We start from the raw sequence: 18,419 nt of genomic DNA on the forward strand, positions 1-18,419 counted from the left end.
CAGCAGCAGCAGCTATGTTACAAAGTCAGCACGCAGTCACTGATTAGCTCTCAGTTCGCTGAAGCCGAGCACGGCTAGCAAACTTCTCCGCTGGCTTCTCCTCACATCTCTATCCTGCACAAATCTGACATTACAACACGGAACCGCTAGTTTTTGGGGGGTTTTCCCTCCTCAAAGACACGACATACCTTCGCTGACAACCTGGAACTTGGGCAGCCGCAAGAAACTAGCGAGACTTGTGGCTGAGACACTTTCAATTTTGCGAAGGGGGGCGAAAAATGAACCCATAGCTAACTTTTCCATACCTTTTTTGAACGGCGAAGAGCTCCTCGTCGATACTATCACTTCTTGGCAGCCATGAACCCCGCTTCTGACAGCGTCGCCCTCGGCAGGAATAACGACAAAATCTGCCTGTGTTGTGCGACTGTGTGAGTGTGTGCCGCTCAACTCTTGCCAGTGCCCGTGATTTCTCCCACACCGCTCCTCTCTGCGTGGCTCCAGCAACAGCCGCTGCAGTTTTTTCCACCAGCCTGGCGCGGGAGCGAGCGCCCGGGATACTGGGCTGGCCTGAGAAGCGCGTGAACGCGCAGTTTGCAGGAGAGACGCCGAAGTGGGAAAAGTGGCCGTAAGAGATAAACAGGTCCGTGCGCTGTGACAAGGTAGTACAGATGCACACAGAGTAGTGTGTTAGCGACTGGGTAAAGGTTTTATCTGCCCTTGCGGTTTGTGTTTAGCTTAACCCAAATACACATATGTAGTCTTCAGGAAATCTGACTTTACTTTTACCATTTCTATATCGAGTGCGTGCATTTAAAATAAAGGTTATCTGAATACTGAGCGACTTCACTATATGTGAACTGAAAGAGTTATTTTCAGTAAAGCGATAAAAAAAAACACCGATGCACTCTGCGAGTCTATTCTCATACATTATTTGAAGTGCTACTGTTGTGACATTTGTACAGCGCCATGTCCTTTCTGTTAATGGCAAACACGGTCATTATCGGTGACGGTAAATTATGACGTTACACTTCAAAGCACAAATTCATTTCCAATACTTCATAATCAAAAACTAATTATTCAAAACCTCATCTGTCTTGGAACGACAGTTTGAAAGGAGGAGGCAAACAGATGGATTCAAAGGCGCCCCGAGTGCATGCGTGCGTGTGTGTATGCACATGTGTGCATATGTCTGTTTGTGTGTAATAGTTATTGAAACGCGTTGAGTGCAGTTATTGAGTCTTTTGTTGACGTCATGCTTCTCTTAAGGGATGGTGACCAATGGAAAAAAAGAAATCCCCTCCTCCCGCTGCCTTCAGGCCCCCACAGCCAACTGAGTGTTAAAAACTAAACAGATATGAAACCACATGTAAGGAAAAATGTGTCATTTTTTTCTAACAGTTTGTACACTTGGCAACCAAGTGTGTGTGTGTGTGTTTAGGTTAGAGTATCAAACTTTGGTGTGATAGATTACAGATTAAGGGTTTTGGTTTGTGCCTAACAGAAAGGAAATAGGGTTTTGACAGGGGGTAACATCTGTGGCTTCGGTTTCACCTTGGAGGAAAAACGGTCAATTAACATAACACATAAATAATATCCTGGGTGGCAGCAACCTTGGTCTAATAGTACAGATCACATATTCTACCAGAGAATTTGGGAATAAGAGGAGAACCTGAAGGCAACATACTTGGGAAGAGGAGGAGGAACTGAGCCAGAAGTTGACATGTGGAAATGACTCAAGTTTTTTTTTTCCTCATCACATTCCAGGCATTGTTTCCTCCTCCTTACTGCCCAGGTCCTGGGCACCGAGGCCAAGGACTTTCCAGGGCTGGAGGAGAGTGAGTATGAATGAATGATGGATAAAAGGAAGCGGAAGGATGACTCTGATTTTCTTCTTTTTGCACGTGCAGAGTCACTTTGTCCTTCTCCAATTAAATAAATACAATGAAGCGGCATTGTTTCATCCTTTGTTGCCCCAGACCTTCTCTATGAGTGCCATGCTTGTCTGAGTAATTTGAAGAATATGAGCCTGTAAAATTACAAAAACTATTTTGGTATCGCAGTCACATGCGGCTCAAAAGTGTCTAAATGCAAGAAAAAAAAGAGACACTTCTATATTTTTTGGACAGCTTTTTATGTTGTAAGCAAAGAACATTTCATCAGAGTGGGAGCCGGGTTCAATGAGAGAGTGAGGCAGAGACAGGGAGATGTGAGTCAGGGTCGGCAAAAGAAAAGCGGTGAAGTTTGGACTGACTCATTGAAAGTAAGTGCACTGTCCCTGATAATAAAGCAGCAGAAAACTGACATGCAACTTTTTTCCCTATTATGGAACTAAGAGAAGCTGACAGACCACACAGGAGAACATCCATCATCGCTGTGAACCTCAGACACCATTTATCTTGCTACATTTCTGTCTCATACGTTTGCTCGTTATAATGTGTTATTCAAGTAAACCCTCCAGAAAAACTTCCTTTGAAATTTGAGGTGTTATCCATCCCCCGTTACTGTAAACCTCCTACTTCCAGACATAATGAGAATCTGCATCAGCAGATCAGAAACAGACCTTACAGAATGCGTCGGTTCAACTTTTTTTGGCACAAGATGACCGAGACCACAGCTGCAAAGAAGCTGCTCTGCAGCTGACCATAATAAAAGATCTTAATCTCCAATCTGGGAAATCAGCAGCCGAACATAAAAGTGATGCCAATGAACCGGTTTGATCATCTGAGCCCGTTTAAAGATAATGAGTAGTATTAGAAGTAAGGCAGTGCATACAAGCATTTCCATAAATGCATACCAGCTCGTGTAATTAAGCCAACACCAGCTTAGCTCAAGCCTGACTGACTGACAAAAGGTAGGCTCAATCTGACCATAATAGTGCATGTTATTATGGGAACAGAAGCCATTCAGGACACTGAGAGCGTCAAGTGCCAGTTCAGCACATGACGCCTGACTCATCCTCTCTCCTGTGAGTCACTCCCCCCTCCTTTTGGTCCAGGATCAGTGGCTCTCTGCTCCTCTCTCCTAATGTCAACCATTCTACCGCCTGGATACCGGCCAGCGATGCAGGCACTGCCCCGCTGAGGAAGAAGACTTTTTTTTATTTAATTGTTTTGTATTCCACCGGGTGTTTCTCTGTTAAGACAAAAGACTGGGTGTGATGACGGCGTGGCAAGAAGAGGGCAAAAAGAGACGTCACGAGGGACCGAAGTGCTGCTTATCTGTCCCAACAATTCTGTCATGTCCTAAAACAGAGGTTATCACACAAGGCAGACTGGCTGCTTGGAAGTAAGAGGGCAACATGTGAACCTCAAGGGAAAACGTGATAACAAGGCATCACAGGAGCCGCTACCGTCTGCAGTGTATTCCTTTTCCTTGTTGTTTTTACAGCTTTGGCCTAATATCAAAGAGAGAAAAAAAAGCTGTAGTTAAGCTCATTATACAAATGAGCTTATGACCTACTGCACACACTGATGGTGATCCTCGAAGCTAAAAAGTCAAGCAACTCTAATAACATATGAGATCTCAATGTTAACAGAGCTCTGTAAGATAAAGTTTCTCACCCGTAGTATTTGGCATTGCGAATCAGTTGATCATGTTTGTTGACGCTAACAGGCGTGAATGTACACGTGGGTCAACAGGGCTGAAGCTGAAGCCAAGTGAGGTGGGAATGTGGATGTTTCCCGAGTTATCTCTTTGGGGGGGTTTTCAGCAAGGAGAGGACTGAAGAGAAGACCAAAGCTATACTGGAGAACTCATAAAGGAAGACCCTGCTGTTAAATGGATGGATAGGTAGACGGTAACTTTGGGGTACCATGAGTCTATTTATCTATCACCACCAGCAGCTCAAGCTTTTCACTTGACAACTGGGAAATCTCAGGGTTCAAATTTTGTAAACATTGTTTTATCTTGCGCGATCCTGAATTCTCCTCTAGCACTTGTAGAAACCTGCAATCAGCTGGGATCAGGTTATATTCCAGTTTGCAAATGTTATCTGGAAACAGAATCTGCTAAGCATCAGTACCTTAACATGGTCACTGTGAACACGTTTATTCTAACATCACATTAGTCATAGTCAGGTTAATGTACAGATTGCTTATGTGCATAAACAACATAAGGTCTTTAACAGTAAATATTACCCCCAAAAGCTGGCGTTTGATCGGCTTCTGGGCTGTAAAATGTCAGACTTTCACAATGACCTGTTTCCAGAGGTCTCTTCACCAGTGCTGTATAGTGTACAGGAGCCGGGAGCTGGACTTTTGCAATGCAGTGGTCAGCAGCTCACTAGTTCACTGTATGAAATGACATACTGTCTCTGGGAACAGGACATCTGTTCGGAAAAATGTTGGCTGTGCTGCTATGATACATTATGAAGAGGAAGTGTCAGTTGTCACAAAAGGAAACGGGCATCAGTGAAAGGAAACAGGAAGGGCTCACAATGTAAAGTCAAAAGCTAATATAGCACTAACTTAGCAACTTTAGACTTCATATCCAGGCCAGCCTATCATCAGAGAACAGAAACACTTGCGTTCAATTTCTATAAAAATCGCAATATAGAAGTGTTTTACTAAAAAGGATTTATGGCACAGCCTTCTCCTGCGGCTTAATATGATTATGAGAGGGTAAATTCACAAACGCGATACAGATGTGAGCCATTGCCCGTGAATGTGCTGCAGATTGCAATGTAATTGTATCTCTCTCTCTGCAAATTACAACAGATCTGCTCAGTTCGCTTCAGCAATCCAAATCTTTTTGACTTCACATATCAGCTGCAAGTAAATAGGCTTAGGTGCCAGCCAAGTAGATTATAGCAGATTAGCTTCTTGGTTTTATGTGTACAGTACACCTACTAAAATCTAGGCTTTTAGACAATGCCAAAGTCAAAGATCCAGAGTAATAAAACCAGCTGCTTTACCATCTACAGTCGTCTAAAGAATGAGTGTCTTCACATCTGACAGAGTCGGCGTTATGCAGCAGGTAAACAAAAAAATTATTCAGAACTCTGACTTGTTGTCTGTTTTCCACTTGCCCACTAATCACAATTTAAGGACAAAAAGAAGTTCTTTTTCTAAATACTGCATTTGTTATTTTAAAATCTAAAATCAAAAACTGAGAGACATATTCACTCCTTGATGGAGCACTCCAAGTGTGATCAGAGGCATCCTGCTTGCCTAATTATCCCACAGATGTGTCTACAACTTGATTAGTGTGCAACTGTAGCGAATTAATGGGTTGGATATAATTAAATAAGGCACAGAGTATTCCCAGAAGCACTCTGGCCTCAGTAATTATCAGGTCTGAGACAAAAACTCTACCGAACTGAACTCCAAGCAGAGTCTAGCTACATCCAGGCAGTGCTCTTTATCTGGATAATGAAGTCCCCAGCAGTAAAGCATGGTGGTGGCAGCATCACGTTATTGTGGCATTTCCCTGTTGTAACTTTCTGAAGAATGAATGCAGCCAAAAATGCAAACGCCCTTGAAAGAAGATGAACTGCTCTTGAACCTAGAGGGCAAAGGGAAGACAACAATGACTTGATATACCACAATGCCACAGTGGGTAAAGGATAGTGTTTAAACACCACAAAACGACTGTGGGACACCTGAAGACAGAAATTCAGTTTATAGACTTTCTACATTCATTCTGAACTGCAAGACCTAATAATGTAAACAAAATAATGTATGCAGAGCTTTTAGAGACTTGCATTAAAATTTAAGCAGCTATAGCCTCTTAATATTATTATAATGATAATACTTTCATGATATTATTGGAAAACAGGAGAAAGATTTCAGTGACACTTGTGTTTGCATTAGGATTAACAAAGTTCTTTCTTATCTTAAATATTTCTAAACATGCATTTTCACGCTTCATGTTGGTTTATTAAATACAGATTGCCCCATTTCTAAACAATGTGTACAAAAAGTAAGTGGTCTGAATATTTTCTAAATCCACAGAATAAACTACACTAATGCTAAAAGATACTTGAAAAGCTTGAAGTTGGAAATCTAGGGCAATGGTGTCTTGTGTATTTAGCTCTGATTTCAGAGCAAACATATGGTATTCCCCATCATATCACGAACCTCTCCAAACAAACTGAAGGCTTACGTGATGTAAATGCATTTATTGAAAACACAAACACTTTTCACACAGAAAAAAAGAAAACAAGAATGGCACATTTTTCACCTCAACAGAGCATGAAAGAAAGACAGTCTCTTCAACAGTATGTCCTGGGCATGTAAATACAAATCCACTGACAACACATCTGATAATGACTTAGATATTGTTCTGGAGGTTGCTATAAACAGACAGTGAAGACCGAACAGGAGCAATAACAACAGAAAAGTGTTGTAAATATTCTCTGATTACTTTATAAAACAAACTATGGCTATGTTAATAGTGTGTGAACAGGTTTACAAAAAAAACAGAAGTAAAAAATTATAAATAAATATGTGACGCTACATTACCCTCGCTTGTATCACTTTAGCAGAGTAACAAAAGTTGTTTTAAACTCGGCTGAAATGAGAGATCAACAAGAAGATTGGACGTAAAGAGGAAGGGCATAAACCAGGAAGGAGCGTCTGTTTAATGTCCTGTGAGTCAGTCCATTGCATCAGCTGAACTTGAATCCAATTATCTGAGTCAAACAGCAGTAAAACACATGATTAAAATTCTTCACAGATGAAACAGGAAAAACATTCAACTGTGGTGAAGCAGAAGCATAAGAGTGGCCTGTACATGAACTAGGAGAGTAAAGTGAAAATTACATCAAGTATGTAGAAAAAATCTAAATTGGAGTGGAGGATGGAGGTATCTCTTACCTGTCCAAGCGGTTGACCACCTCTCTCACATTGTTGATGAGATTCTCGTGTTCTTGAGGGTTACTGACAATGATGCTATGGAGCTTCTTCATGTAGGAATCAATGGTTTCAAGAGTGGGTGTCTCGCCACTGCCTGTAGGCCCACAAGAGTGTGTTTTTCAGGTCAAATATGTTCACAGAAAAGCACAGATATGACCAAATATGTCTCTCAAGCAAGAATAGATAACACAAGCAAGATTAATCACATCGTAGTAGGACGACTCATACGACACGGTCATGCTGGACACTGTTGACTTTATCAATGTCAAAAATGCTTCTGAACGGATTCCTGCATTTCCAGACACATGCTAACCTACAATTCCCCAAAGCGACCCTCATACTAAACCATAAATTTGGCTCTGTCCCAACTTCTGCGACTAGCAGAGGTGCAACAAACAATAGTAAAATCTACAAACATGAATTGAGCAAGTTCTCGTTCAAGAGACCTTACAGTCTTTGTTGAGCTTCTCAGACACTAGACTTGAGAGCGTTTTGCAATCAACTTTCAGTGCAAAGCTCTTAGGAAATAATTCCAGGAGTGTTCTGACTATTTCTGCTGTTTGCAGACTCAGTGTCTCTGCTGTGAGAAAGACATTCAAACAGGTGTGGGAGAAAACCAGGAAAACATCACAGCTGTGAACTCAGCATAGACTTTAAATGTAGATGAAACAAGAGTAAAGACAGTGGGAGCAAATTCCATTTCAACAATAAATTACATTAAAATAAAGAATTCCCTGATTCCCAGGCTCATTACAATATGGTCTACAAACAAAAAAATTGAGTTAGCCGTGTTTAAATGTGTGGATTAATAGAAGATTCTGGAGCTCAAGGAATAAATAAATACTTTGTCTATGTGCATGTATGGCTCACCATCTTCAACCGTGACTGTAGAACTAATATCTTACTACACTGGTTCGTGTGTGTCGAGGGATGAAATACTGTTAGTGGATCTTAAGTCGATACCAGTTTATGATGTGCATTCATCAGCATCACACTGAGCCCAAAAGTGCAATTGCACAATTTAAGAAATAAAAGCAGTGGATTTCTATCTTGTTTTTTTGCAGGGTTTTCCATTAGGTACCAGCTACTTTTTTATTACCTGCTCGGCCGGGGTTCCAAACAATGCAAACAGGTACTAAATACTAGGTATATATTTGGTTCGACGTCCACTGTATAAAAGGCCCCAAAGTTCATAGAATAGTTTTACTGGTGTTTATAAGTTTATATAAGTTCATTTAATATTCAGTCTTCTGTCTGTTTGGGCCAGCCCACCTTCTAGTGACATCATCCGGTTAGTAAGGTGGGCAGTTTAATGTCGGATCACCCTCATTTCATATGCTAATTTATGTTGTTAGCTTACCCCGGTTTAGCTTTGTTGACGCATGTACGGTCGCTCGTATGTCCATAATGTCAGTCCTGTGTTATCAGACCTTCTCTGTATGTTGTATGTGATGCTTGTGATTGTTTACTTTGAAGTGGCGGAGTTTGTAGTGAACAATTAGGTATGTGGATTAATAAAATAGCGAAGTTAGACCGGAAGTATGGCGTCCCGCTTGCCCTTCACAATAAGAGCATTATAGCGGATTATGATGGGGGACGCTTTTATTTTGTACAACTACCGGAAGTAGTTCCTGTGTACTGACGGTTGCTTAACCTCGCACTAATACTGTTTAGTTGCATAGTGTGATCTGATCTTTATATTTGATTATGTTAACTATGTTGTATTATGTTTATATTTGAGTATTTGACTTGTCTATTCTCTTTATTTATCGTTATTTCCCTTGTTTATTTCCTTTGTAGGAAACCACACACACACACACACACACACTTGTGTACACCCGCTGTGTTTACAGCCCCAGAAATTGAGTGGTGACAATAAAGTGCCTCAGACGGAACCTCAAGCTCCCTCCTCCTTTCGTACTCTGGGACAATTTAGCCTTAAGTGGTGTTCTGGCCGACACACCGGGGTGACCGTAGTGCTCAAAGACTGAATCAGTGCCACAGCCGTGCCTATCTTTGATATCTCCACTACATCCACCTTTGTTGTAGCGTTCGTGTCACATTTTAATTACGCTGCTATGACAACAAGCATGCAAACAAGGGTTGTGAGGGAAAACCAGCCGATCCAAGTCAATCCGTGGCGACTCGGCCCAAGTAGGTACTAATGGAAAAAGAGCTTTATTAACGCGATCTTTGTTTGACACCTTTGTGAATGCCGGATCCACAGAATAGTGCTGGGTGCTCTCACCTGGCAGGGGTATAGTGGAGAAGCTAGAGCTGAGAGCCTGGCGCAGGGTCTCCAGGTGTTGGTGAAGGAGCCCGTTGCGTCCCCTCTCCTGCATGACGTCCCCTTCGAGCCTCTCTACAGCGCCGCGCATGCTCTCCACGTGCTTCTGCAGGGCTGCGTTACGCTCCTCATACTCCATGTTTGTCTTACGCAGCTGCCGCAGCTCAGCTTCACGTGCTGTTCAGGGAAACGTATGCAGAAGAAAGAGTGGTAGATCACAGGGGGAGCTCTGGGGCAGATGATACATCTACACATCAATTTTTCATTTGCTCTGAGAGTTTAGGACATCAGTGAGTTGCAAGCGGAGCTATTTTAGGACAGTGGCCATAAAGTGTGGTGGTCCTTAAAGTAGCAGAAGAATGTGTTTAGAAACTAGACAAATGGACACAAAGTTTAAAAACAAATAATCATTTTTAAGAAGACAGCAGGTTGGGATGGAGCTCTTTTACCTTTGCTGTGGTTTAGAAACTCCTCTGTGAAGATCGGTATGTCAAACACAGTTCTGTCCTTTCCTTCTGCATCCTTCTGTTTATAACCGGAGACAGCGAGACAGAAAGAGATAAGCTCAACGGTGAAAACACTTGGCCACGCAGACTGACAGCAAAGAGGTGGTCATTTATCTAGCTGGGCTGTGTGTGGGTGGGTAATTGATTTTATACCTAGCCACCGGGGAAATACAGTGATACAGTATAAGAAATGAGGAGGTAGACGTAATCTCATCAGTGGTGCTTCTACAATATCAAAGGCTCTGAAATGGTTTGCAATAAATTTGCAATAAAATACATTTTGAAACAGAAGCGCAAGACGCAGCACAGCTTTAATCCCCTCCTCTAAAAGAATCATCTTTCCTCACATCTTAACATAATGACATTAATGCTGAATCCTCATTAAATTCAAAACACTGGTATTCCCTCAGGAATCTGTGATTCCAAGTCAAGTCACCTTGGCTGTAACCCTTCAGAGTGTGCTGAAAGACTTACAAAGGAAACCTCTTAAACACACGGAGAACTTAATAAAAACGAATTACACAGTTAGTACAAGGCAAGCGTTTGGATCAAAAAAAACACAGCACCAAAGAGGATTAAGCCCGCTTTAGTCACGCAACAATAGGCACTTAACACACAGAGCAAGATGAGGGCAAACAACCCAAGAAGTTTGCTGGGTGACAAAAGCCAGAAAACACACACGTATTAAGAAAACTTTCAACTAATGACTAATTCTCTTTCATTTCATGCTATTACAGCTTCCTCATAAATACTAATAAAGAGACCATGATGGAAAAATTACATTAGCACCAATATAGATGTGATTCACAAAATGCCACATTTGCTTCGTTTTGCTGTAAATACACCATGACCCCAACATTTCTTCTGTTTTCTTTACAACCGCTAAAATGCTGACTAAGTACATAAAGTGCTCATGTCTTCCTCTTTACTCGACAATGATATCCCCCTCAACATAATGAGCGATCTTATCTCATTATTAACTTTGTGTTTGAAGTGTTTTAAAAGATAGAGTCAGAGTACGTGTGAACGAGCAGAGAGTCACTGACCTCGTGAAGGGCCTCGTTGGCTACCTGGTGTCCGACATCTGGAGTGGAAGGAAAGAAGCAAAGAGGACAGCCAATGATTCATTTATCTGGAGAGGTGTGTCTTTACCACAACACAAACTGACAGAGTGAACAAAAGTAGTTCAAGTAAGGACAGAATAAATCCTCTCAGTGCACTTTGTATTGTGAATCATCGGGAACAAAGCAGGGCATCAAGTTCAGATCACGTTCTCGTATTTTTTTTTCAAGAGCACAGCTGTTTGTGTCGTTAACATTTCTGGGATTTAAAAGGAGAGAGCTGAAGGAGAGGTAATGCCGCCCTTATGTCGAGCAAGCAAAGCAACGGCCTCTAGGGCCTTACCTTGAACTGTTACTCATGTTGCATAAAATGAGAATCACGATTTTTTGGCTTAGAATTGAGATCACGATTCTCTCACGATTCTCTTTTCCAGTATAAATATTTATTGCACTTATTAACTGCACATCAACTTCGTAACAGTTGAGACTGAACATAAAAACAATAAATAAACATAAAAACAACAAATGTCTCACGTTTTGTCGTTGCCGCAAAATGTTGTACTGCTTGAAATTCCGTCTCCACCGTTGCTCGACGCTGCGTGTATAGAGCAGGTAGCGCAACAATAGAAAAATAGTTGCGGGACGGCACTGTGTAGCGTTTGTCTAGGGTGTTGATCATTTTCCTAAATCCCTCGTTTGCACAGTGTTGATGGGAGCCATATCTTTGGTCAGGTGATAAGTGATAGCCTCCGTAATTTCTTTGTGCCTGCGGGAGTTCGACGTGTATAGGGAAGCGCTGTATAAGGTTCCCGTTATTGATGTTTGGGTGGTTGACAGGGACGGATTTTCTCCTGTCACTTTCTCGTCATCCCTGACGTGCTCTCAGTTGTTTTTTCCCTGCTAATTTTAGCATCACACGGCACAGCTTCTGTATCACGTGGTATAAGGCTCCGCCCTTGTCATTTGTTGAGCAGGAAGAGTGAGCGCTTGTTTTCATGCAGAGTACGTCCCGGATCAAAATGCGGTACAATCGTCATCGTCTTTTTTTTTCTTTTTTTTAATCGTTGTCATTTGGAAATGAGATCGCACATAAGTATGAATCGAGATCGCGATTTTCTAACGATTAATCGTAAATTCAACTAAGAAGTTGCAAAGTATCATTTTCGATTTTTCCGCTGAATGAGGAACAAACAAAGAATTTGTTGTGATTTATGTTTTACTAAATACTGAAATATGTTCAATTACTAAACTGTAAGCAGAAATATGTTAGGGGTCTTTGTTAATCAGAAAAGATTTGATAGTTTTGTTTTGTCACAATCGACTTAATGTGTATGCCTTATTAGTATTTTTATTCACTTAAGCAGAAAATCACAAAAGTATTAATGAGAATTAGTGTCCGACTGATATTAGCCATTTACTGGTATATCTGCATTTGTATTTTTAACGTCCAATAAATATAATACATTTAAAATTTTAAAAAGGAGACGGGAAAAACACACTTGGAGCATGTTACGAGTGTTAATGTTGCGTATTTTGGCTAGGGAGTGTTAGGGAAATCTTTTTATTTTCCTTTGTATGTGTGTGGAAAAAAGAAAAAATATCAGCCAAAAATCAGTATTGATATCAGTCTTATAAATCCTATATTGGTCAAAAAATATATATCGACTCTAATGAGATATGATTTTACAAAGAAAAGCTCTAAATAATCATTTGGTTCTCTGTTCGAGGACTCCTTCAAAACTCAACATTTTCAAACTTCCATTTTGTGTGATAATGATTTGAAAAGACAAACAGGAACCACAAGAACACACTGACTGCTCACTGTACGGTATGATTTTCATTAGATACACGTTTATGTGAGTCATCCTGTCTGGAAGGGATTTGCGCACCAAAGAAAGGCTGGATTATCCAAATATCATCAGACAAAGGAAGTAACTCACTTGCCAAAAGCTTTCAAACAGCAGACCCTAATGGATGGTGGGCCACGAGCCAAACTTTTGATTTTCAGCATTCGATGCCAACCAGCCACCCTGCTGTTTTCTGACCAGATCTCACCTCCCCTGTGCCTCTTGCCCTTCTGCTTCTCCTGGACCTTCCTGGTGAAATGTTTGTAGGCCTCCGTCTTCTGGTACTTCTCCAGCTCTCGCATGTAGCGCTCCTTATCGCGCTCTGCCTCGTCCAAGTATCGCTGCAGAGACGAGAAACAAAGGTGAGAAAAGCCGGGGAGACTTAGATGCAAAGGCTGGAAATAAGATTTGTGCAAAATATGATGGAGGATGATTGTGGGTTAGATTGTGAGATGAGTGGGAGTAATTATTCCTAATCAGTATGAATTCTTTTCAACAAACTAAAAAAAAAAAATAATGCAATTTTCCAATATTAATAACCTACAATCGCTCAATTCACAGAAGGGAGAAAAAGCATCTTGTAATATAATTAGTAGAAAAGCTTATTAAACCATCGCCATTCAGAGGTCTCGTCCCAGCGTACCGCCTAATCAGTCTGAGCTTTCGACTCTGTGTGAAACACATCGGCAGCAAAGTTGCACATGCTCTTTGCCAACTTTGGAAAACAAAACATGTCCAGACATTTCAAATATTCTCTGTAAAAATAGCAAGAAGAAAAACTCCCACACTGAATAGTATAAATACTTGATTAAGAATGAGGATTTTTCTTCTCTTTTGCTAGCATTTGTGAGCTGATCATGAGAGCTAAAGGGACTCCAAAATGATTACGGTTCTGCCGGATCTTTAAATGTGCATCTTAAGCTCAGTGGTCCATCTATAGATTGGGACTGGAATAAAAAAGTTAATCTGTTAGAGCAAAACTCCAAATGCTTCAATCATAAGACGATGCTCGTTTCTGCTGTTCTTGTATTGCATCTGAGGGCATCAAGCTTCGACAATACAATCTGTTAGAGGCCGTCAGAGTTTCTTTGTCAGCTGCAAACACACGGTTGCTATGGATTCTAAGGGAACTTTTTCCCTAAGTCGTTTTTGTGCAAAGTGAAAAATTACTCTGTGTTGGCATGTTCCAGATGAATATTGCTTGCTTCTGTTCTCTTCATGTTCTTCCACTGCTTTCTCAAAAGCTGCACTCCATAGTTGGACGTGAGTGAAAACATAGAGATTTGTTTTTGAATGCTTTTGCAGGTAATCTTAAAACAGACTCGCATACAACTGGGAAAGAAATGCCAACAGAAATGTTTTGACACATGTCTCTCCACCACTGTGGGCTCACTGTGTAATCCTGTCTCAAACTTCTCTGCTGACCTGCTTCTCCTCGGGGGGCAGCTTGCTCCACTCGTTGCCCAGCATCCTTGTAATCTCTGGAAAGGGCACGTCTGGACGCTCTGCCCGTAGCTGCTCCCGTCTGTCGTTCATGAAGCGAACGTATCCTGTCAGGGGGGCCTTGGGAGCGTTGCTGTCCTTCATTGGCTTCTTCCTCTTCCTCCCCTTGGTCCAGCTGCCACGTCGGGGTTTCTGCCAGAAAACAAAAACAAACATGTTTTAAAGGTTCACGTAGGGGTTCTACCCTGATGTGTACTGGCAAGACTTTCTTTTAGTGTGAACTGGAATTTTTTATTAATTTATATATGTATTTTTTTCGATCATTCGATATCTGTGTGTTCACCTCTTACCTCATCTCCGTTTCTCTGGCTGTTGTTGTCAGCATTGGCTCCAGGTGAGCCTGTCTGCTCATCCATGACTCTTACGATGGAAGATTAGATCTGGAGGAAAACACTAGATGTTAGAACAAAAAACATTTCACAGCAGACACAGCCAATAAACTATTTTAAAAAATGAATATACGATCTCAAAAGACCAATGTTTAGTTAACCTAAAGATCAGGTGAAAAACTAGGCCATAGATTGCTGCCCAAAGGTGGGTTAAGCATTTTGAGACTGATCGGCTTCTTGTCCAAACTCCACCCAGGTTTGGCTGCAAAACAGTCTCTTGGCCAGCCACATTTCCTCTAATAGAAATGTCTTGCTGCTATCAATCACAATTGAGCAAGTAAATGAAAAAAGAAAAACACAACACATTCACTTCTCAAGCACTAACGCAGCCTATTTTTAACAGCAGCAGTGTGGCAGTATTGCCTTAAACTTGGAGATAAGAGAACACCACTCAACGTGCTAAAACACTCTCTCAATAAAACCGCACTCACTCACTGAATATCAGTGCTTAAAAAAATGAGATTAACTTGGAATCGCCATATTTTGGGAGCCTCTAACCCACTTGAAAACACTACAAAGCATCGTTGCAAAAAAACACCAAATGAATGGCGATAGCACGGAATTAAAACCTGTGCTGATTCAGGCAGCTGCAGCCCAGGTTGAGCTCTAAATATAGGAGCAACACTGTGCATTTTAACCTTTGACCTCTCCTTTGAAATGGGAAATACACCTCTTTAGCCTGGATGTGGTTTCTGCCCTCTGCCATTAAATACTGTGGGAAAAGTCACAGAGGAATTAGTCAGTCTACCTCAAAAAGCTCTTATGGAAAGCCCCCCCCAGAAGAGAAGGGTAAGCCAGGGTTTTCTTTCTTAGACTTTTTTTTAAGACCCTGAAAAAGTGATAATAAAATCCAGTCATTCTGCAAACTTATCCCCTGTCTGTCATCCAAGGAAGCTTATTTGATTTTACTTTAGGAGTTCTGGGTTAGGTTGTAAGACGCCGGGTTTGACTAAAAAAAAAAAAATCTCACAAAGAAGAAAAAAAGAGCACAGAAAAGACTAAACGATGCTCTGTGTAGCAGAAAAAGGCTATGCCACAGTGCCCTCTGCTGGACCTTAGCACATGATGCATGACTCAAAGCTCTTTTCTCCAGATAAAATGGTCCACTATCACAATCTGTGAGATAAAATATGATGTTTAATAGTTTCACTTTTTACATGGTGGCATATTCAAGCAGCATGTGATCACCACAAGGCATATACCAGAGTGCGCTTTGTCCTTTATTATAGTATACAGCTTTACCTTGGTACAAGGAGGTACCTAGGCCAACCGATGTTCCTATATTTTACACAGCAGTAGCTATAAATTATTACACACCACAGGAAGCTGTTAGGTTTAGGAGCTCTCTGTCAGTCGTAACGACGTTTATATACGTGTATGTGGGATCTTCTCTGTGTGATAATCAACCATTAGCGTTTAGCCATTAGCGGCCTATCCCCTGAAGCAGTATGTTTAAACAGTAACACGCTAGGCCAGATAGTGATTAGACTTACATTTAACTTACTGTAGCTAGATGTTTACGTGGGCTATTATACTGATGTATCGCTAAAATTAAATGAATAAACAATAATCCATTTGGCCAGCAGGAACAGCGAACTATACTGGCTGCTACATGATGCTAACATACACTTACTAGGCAAAGCTAACAGCTGCTACAGGCAAACTGCACTCTTTGGCTGTGTGTCAGCTGAATGGCAATCAATCGACTAAAAAAGGGAGACATATTCAAATGATAATTATCAAAAGTAACAAGCTAACACTAATACATTAAACTTCTTAGCTGATTGCGAAGTGTGCTCCTAGCTAGCGTTAGCAATCAATTAGCATGAAGATGGGTCATCGAAAGCCTTTGTTTTCATTTAACCTTGACATGTGATTTGATACATCAGGAATCTAAATATTTTATATGGATATAACGGAAGCCACTGTGTGGAAACTAACCTTAGATAACGCACCCTCTAGCTGGAGCTGCCCAGAATATTTTCCTAATCAAAACAATAAAAATGTCCACTCAGATAGAATCGCACCGGATAGACAGAAAGCAGCTCCTGATGTACTTAGTCCTACTACAGACGGTTTTCCCTACGCGTATGATTTGATGTTTCATATTATCAATGCTTTTTTGGCAGTTGTGAGAAAAGCAATGTATTTATAGCGCAATGCGACTTTTCTGAATATATATATAATAGGCAATAAATTTATACATTTGACTGTAACTGGGTGGTCTCTGATTCCACCCATGCAAAACAAGCACGAGAAAAAACAGCATAAGAAACGAAAATTAGAAAATATTTTCTACGTGATGTCTTTAAAATCCACAAAAGGTGATTTTCTTTGATTCTATACAGCGAACTGCTCTATGCTTTCTAATTCTTGGTCTCATTTTTCTTCGTGTACCCAACAGACCACCCTCATGAGAACGCTACCTCCCCCTACTGTTGAGCATAAGCATTACATGTCTTAAATTGATCCGTTTTTCAAAGTCAAATCTCTTGAGAAATTTCAAGCCTTAAGCCTTACTAATCAAACAAGTGAACAAGCTACAAACCAGAGCTTGTTAGAAGTATTTAATAGATGAGATGAAAATCTTTCTTCTGATTTGGGTTTCAGTTAGGAGTCTTTAGTCCTTTTGTAATTTATAAAACGATCCACATTAATTCAACCACTGTTATTTATTTTATTTAGCCTTTATTTAACTGGGAAATCCCTCAAGATTATTCTCTCTTTTGCAAGGGAGGCCTGTCCAAGATGGTGCACCATTGCAAAATTACAAATTATAAATGAATTATAACTCAGTACACATAAGAGGAAATAAAGCAGGTCAAAGTTAACACAACATGAACATAATATAAAAATAGAATGAATAAATACATAGAGTCCAGCTTATGAATAACACTCGCACTCTTCAAACGCAGAAGACTTTATAATAGCTCTGAACTCTCCAAGGGAGACTAACACATTCAAAAAAAGAGAAGTCTGCACTACCAAGTTCAGAAGAAATCCTACAGAGGAGTGCAAATTAGTAGCTGCTGTTTCAGGAGTTTACACAGATAAGAAAGGGTGTACAAATATACCAGTGCTGTTGTCTCCTTACAACAGCACAGCTTAATGAGGGACAAGAAACCAGATTATAAAATGATATTATTATGAAATGTAAAGTGCAGAGAAGGCAGCATGTATGTAAATATGTGAAAGGTAAAGGTGAGCATAATGAAGAATTTAAGAATGCACTAGGTGCTCTCTTACTAGGTGCATAAATACTTAAAAATTTGTTGGTTGATACTCTTTCAATAAAGTCTATGCCTAGCAAATAAAAAAAAATTTTTTGTAAGAGATCTGGATATGCTTTCTGGAAAGCAGCATTATGCAATGATGCAATGATAACTGTGGGTGGCTGTAGCTCATGAGGTAGAACAGGTCACCTAATGATCGGAAGGTTAGTGGTTTCCTGACTCCTGGATGTCAAGTATCCTTGCTTTATCCTTGTTCTGAAGGGTACTATCAAGACATTAACCCCACGTTGCTCTCCGATTCATCCATCGGAGTATAAATGTAGTTTAGAAGAAAGTGCTTGTGTGATTGGGTGAATGTGACATATTGTATAGAGCGCTTTGAGTACTCCAAGAGAGTAGAAAAGCGCTATATAAGAATCAGTCCGTTTACCATCTGATCCAGACTGAAGCCAGCGGAGTAAAGTATTGTGTCACCTGCATAAATGTCCACTTTAGCTTCCCAACGTTATGAATAAAAAACAGAAAATTAAACAGAGCCATTATCAAAACAAACTAAAACTGAACTTTAGGGGATTCCTTTTGAAATGTTGACATGTATCCATCTGTATAAACATAGTGTTAATACAGATAGCTGGTTCAAGTAGCTCCTGAGCCATGCAATAGCCCCGTCACTGAAAGCAACATCACTGAGCCTAACAACAGCTTGGTCTACAGAATCAAATGCCTTTGATGGATTAGC

At 40.7% G+C, this 18,419-nt stretch overlaps 2 protein-coding genes across 4 annotated transcripts in view; both read right to left on the minus strand.

Moving 5' to 3' along the window:
• peak1 (pseudopodium-enriched atypical kinase 1) overlaps positions 1–510 on the minus strand; it is a 121,851-nt gene extending 121,341 nt beyond the window's left edge. Inside the window, exon 1 of the mRNA XM_085359425.1 lies at positions 306–510. The gene's annotated coding sequence lies outside the window, so the exon portion shown is untranslated. The remainder of the gene's footprint in view (positions 1–305) is intronic.
• Positions 511–6,172: 5,662 nt separating this feature from the next.
• hmg20a (high mobility group 20A) lies at positions 6,173–16,453 on the minus strand. Of its 3 annotated transcripts, none has more exons than XM_085357664.1 (9): positions 16,389–16,453; positions 14,349–14,438; positions 13,981–14,190; positions 12,764–12,896; positions 10,694–10,731; positions 9,591–9,663; positions 9,103–9,318; positions 6,816–6,948; positions 6,173–6,631 (listed from the first exon to the last, which is right to left on the minus strand). In XM_085357664.1, exons 2-9 carry the CDS (start codon positions 14,412–14,414, stop codon positions 6,628–6,630), a joined length of 873 nt encoding a protein of 290 aa, XP_085213790.1. In that variant the 5' UTR covers positions 14,415–14,438; positions 16,389–16,453; the 3' UTR covers positions 6,173–6,627. The 3 variants fall into 3 exon arrangements, with proteins under 3 accessions (XP_085213790.1, XP_085213789.1, XP_085213787.1); XM_085357663.1 differs by having other exon boundaries at positions 9,591–9,666; XM_085357661.1 differs by lacking the exon at positions 6,173–6,631 and having other exon boundaries at positions 6,812–6,948; positions 9,591–9,666.
• Between the last annotated feature and the right edge of the window lie 1,966 nt (positions 16,454–18,419).

Source organism: Diplotaxodon limnothrissa, linkage group LG7, assembly GCF_057381915.1.
Source record: "Diplotaxodon limnothrissa isolate DT_005_m linkage group LG7, D_limnothrissa_male_GT1.1, whole genome shotgun sequence".
Classification (NCBI taxonomy): domain Eukaryota; kingdom Metazoa; phylum Chordata; class Actinopteri; order Cichliformes; family Cichlidae; genus Diplotaxodon; species Diplotaxodon limnothrissa.